This window comes from Nicotiana sylvestris, chromosome 10, assembly GCF_000393655.2.
Source record: "Nicotiana sylvestris chromosome 10, ASM39365v2, whole genome shotgun sequence".
Taxonomy (NCBI): Eukaryota; Viridiplantae; Streptophyta; class Magnoliopsida; order Solanales; family Solanaceae; genus Nicotiana; species Nicotiana sylvestris.
Window position 1 is genome coordinate 128,774,398 of NC_091066.1, and position 3,725 is coordinate 128,778,122.

A 3,725-nucleotide genomic window follows, 5' to 3' on the forward strand; every position below is an offset into this window, starting at 1 on the left:
AAACCGCCCCAACCACAACATCACTCGCATCACACATGAGCTCAAAGGGCAAGCTCCAATTAGGTGCGGTAATGATAGGATTGGTGGTCAACTTGTGCTTTAGAAGTTCAAAGGCTTGCATAAATCTCTCATCGAACACAAACTTGGCATTTTTTTCCAATAACTTGCATAAGGGGTTCACTACCTTCGAAAAGTCTTTGATAAATCTCCGGTAAAATCCCGCATGCCCAAGAAAACTTCTAACTCCCTTGATAGAGGTAGGGGAGGGAGCCTTGAAATCATATCAATTTTTGCTTTGTCCACCTCGATACCATGCTTTGAAATTTTATGCCCAAGAACTATGCCCTCTTCCACCATGAAGTGGCATTTCTCCCAATTAATAACAAGATTGGTTTCTTCACAACGAGCCAACACTCTATCAAGATTTTTCAAACACTAATCAAATGAATCACCCACAACACTAAAGTCGTCCATGGACGCCTCCAAAATATCTTCCACCATATCGGTGAAAATGGCCATCATACACCGCTGAAATGTAGTCGGTGCATTACACAACCCAAAAGGCATCATAAAAAAGGCAAAGATACCATATGGACAAGTGAATGTGGTCTTTTCCTAATCTTCTGGAGCAATCAAGATTTGGTTGTATCTAGAATACCCATCCAAGAAACAATAGAAGACATGCCCAGCAAGTTGATCTAACATTTGATCAAGAAAAGGCAATTAAAAGTGATCCTTGCGGGTCACTTTATTCAACTTGCGGTAGTCTATGCATACCCTCCAACCGGTGATGGTCCTGGTAGGAATCAACTTATTTTGAGAATTTGCAACCATGGTCATGCCACCCTTCTTTGGTACACATTGCACATGCGAAGTCCAAGAGCTATCAGAGATGGGGTACACAACGCTGGCATCCAACCACTTGATCACCTCCTTTTTTAGAACTTCTTGTATTGCCTCGTTCAACCTCCTTTGATGTTCCAAGGAGGGCTTTGCATCATCTTACAGAATAATCTTGTGCATATAGAATGCGAGGCTTATCCCCCGAATATCAGCTAAAGTCCATCCAATTTATTTCTTCCACTTTTGAAGCACCGCCAATGTGGCATCAACCTGCATGTCAGTAAGACAAGAGGAAAGAATAACTGGTAAAGTATAACTAGGGCATAAGAACTCATACCTGAGATGTGGAGGCAGCGGCTTCAACTCCAGCACCAGAGGTTCCTCAATTAAAGGTTTTGTTGGTGGAGTCTTCCTATTCTCAAGGTTGAAAGATAGTTTCCTAGGCTCATAAGAGTAAGAGCCTATTCCATGTAAAGCATTCATACACTTCACTCGGCCTTCATCATCATTTACATCAAGATTCAACAATACGGCCTCTATAGGGTCCTCCACATTAATCATTGCACTGGTATCATCAACTATCACTGCCGTGACAAGGTCTACAAAAGAGCACAACTCGGAACTGTTAGGCTACTTAACTGACTTACAACATGAAAGACCACTTTCTCATCACCCACCCGGAAGGTGAGTTCCCCTACTTCCGCATCAACTAAGGCCTTCCCAATTGCGAGGAAAGGTTTCCCCAATATGATTGGAACTTCATAATCTACCTCACAATCCAAGATCGAAAAATTAGATGGCAAGATAAATTTGTCCACCAGGACAAGGATATCATCAATAATACCCAATGGTCTCTTCATTGTTCTATCCGCCATTTGCAATCTCATGGAAGTCAGCCTCGATTGCCTAATACCCAAAGTCTTGAAACCTGAGTAAGGCATCAAGTTGATACTTGCCCCCAAATCACATAGAGCCTTAGCAAAGTCCACACTCCTAATGGTGCAAGGAATGGTGAAAGCACCGGGATCTTCTAGCTTTGGGGCCATTGAATGCACTATTGCACTAATTGGTGGGTCATCTTAATAGTTTCACAGTGCATGGATCTTTTCTTTGTCACCAAGTCCTTCATGAATTTAGCATAGCCCGACATTTGTTCTAAAGCCTCCACCAAAGGCACATTAATGGATAAGCTCTTCATCATATCAACAAACTTTTTAAACTGATTCTCATTTTTTTGCTTTGCGAGCCTTTGAGGATAAGGTGGAGGTGGTCTTGGCAAAGGATCCTTGGCTTTAGGAACAACCGGCTTTGACATGTCTATTACGTGTTCCCTAGATGGGTTCACGTCATTCTGAGTCTCTAACTCGACATTTTGAATATCAATCCTCACTTTTTCATTCACATTCTCATCAATCGCATTTTCAACCACCAAAGGAACTTCATCTTCTGGCAACTCAACTTTATCACTCAAAATTTGCTTTTGTTTGGAGGCATTCACATCACCGTGTTGTCCACTCCTTGTAGTTACCGCTATAACATGATTGTTCCCACCCTTAGGGTTAGCTACCGTATCACTTTGTAGAGCCCCCCTTAGGGCGAGTATTCAAAGATTGTGAGATTTGGCCTAATTGCACCTCCAAATTTCTAATTGAAGTATTGTGGGAAGACAACTGAGTATCCGAATCTGCATTGTTTTTCGTCATCTATTCAAACATCATTTCAATTCTTCCCATATCATTGTTGGAAGAACTAGGACCTTGGGATGGAAATGGGGGTAGACTGTTCGGTTGTTGGTACATTGGGGGCCTTTGGAAACCTTGCCCCCTATTTCCTTGATTCCATTGTTCCAACCTCCCTGATTGTTGTTACCACCCCAGTTTTGTTGTTGCCATTCCAATTACCCTGATTGTTCCGATTGCCCCAATTGGAATTTTGGTTGTTGTTCCCCCAATTACCATTGCCTTGTTGTTGTTGATTGCCCCAATTGCCTTTTGGTCTCCATTGTTGTTGGTTGGAAGAATTTCCCCTTTGGCCTTGATAATTGTTCACGTATTGCACCTCTTCATTCTGCCCATCATAACCATCATCTTGGAATCCACCATAATCATTGTCATATTGCTCCGAACTCCCTTGGTTCTATTGACCTCTTTGTCTTCTTTTGTTCACTAGCATGTTGACACCCTCCATAGCATTCACTTGGCGCGGATTTTGAACTTGTTGTAATTGTGCATTTGCTATCTGGTTCATTGTTGTTGTCATTTCTGCTATAGCCTGCCCATGGTCATGTAGCGATTTGTGCAAATGAGTGACCGTGGTGTCACCCTGGGGCACATTGGCTCTACTTTGCCAAGCGGAGGAAGTGTCAGTCATTTTGTCAAGAATGTCACAAGCCTCATCATAAGACAGCTTCATGAAGTTACCCCTAGCAAGTTGGTTCACGATGCACTGGTTTGTTGTGTTAATACCCCGATAGAAAGTTTGTTGGATCATCGCCTCAGTCATATTATTGTTGGGGCATTCTTTTACCATTGTTCTATAGCACTCTCAAATCTCTTGTAATGGTTCGGTGGGTTCCTGCTTGAAGGCTAAGATCTCATCTCTCAATGCTGCCATGTGCCCCGGGGAGAAAAACTTTGCAAAGAACTTATCCGCCAACTAATCCCAAATAGTGATGGAATGGTTAGGAAGTCGCTCAATCCAATCCAATGCTTTCCCTCTAAGTGAAAATGGGAAGAGTCTCTACCGAAGTGCATCCTCGGACACATTAGTTTGCTTGCTCCCCCAACAGGTATCCACGAAACCCTTGAGATGTTTGTAAGCATTTTGATTGGCATTGCCCGTAAAATACCCACACTGCTCCAGCAATGTCAGCATCACATTGG

General features: G+C 42.7%; 1 protein-coding gene across 1 annotated transcript; it reads right to left on the minus strand.

Annotated features, from left to right (window-relative positions):
• Positions 1–615: 615 nt before the first annotated feature.
• Positions 616–3,255, minus strand: LOC138879936 (uncharacterized). Its single transcript, XM_070159585.1, has 5 exons — positions 2,988–3,255; positions 2,055–2,373; positions 1,487–1,905; positions 1,181–1,442; positions 616–649 (listed from the first exon to the last, which is right to left on the minus strand). The coding sequence occupies exons 1-5, from the start codon at positions 3,253–3,255 to the stop codon at positions 616–618; spliced, it is 1,302 nt and encodes a 433-aa protein (XP_070015686.1).
• Positions 3,256–3,725: the final 470 nt, after the last annotated feature.

What these genes read in the sequence shown, in the direction of transcription:
- LOC138879936 (XM_070159585.1), bottom strand. Translation starts at nt 3,255, where the DNA reads ATGAAGCTGTCTTATGATGAGGCTTGTGACATTCTTGACAAAATGACT. An exon ending in AATGAGAATCAGTTTAAAAA is followed by an intron (nt 1,906 to 2,054) that starts GTTTGTTGATAT and finishes CCCACCAATTAG; the next exon opens with TGCAATAGTGCATTCAATGG. An exon ending in CCGCTGCCTCCACATCTCAG is followed by an intron (nt 650 to 1,180) that starts GTATGAGTTCTT and finishes TGGGTATTCTAG; the next exon opens with ATACAACCAAATCTTGATTG.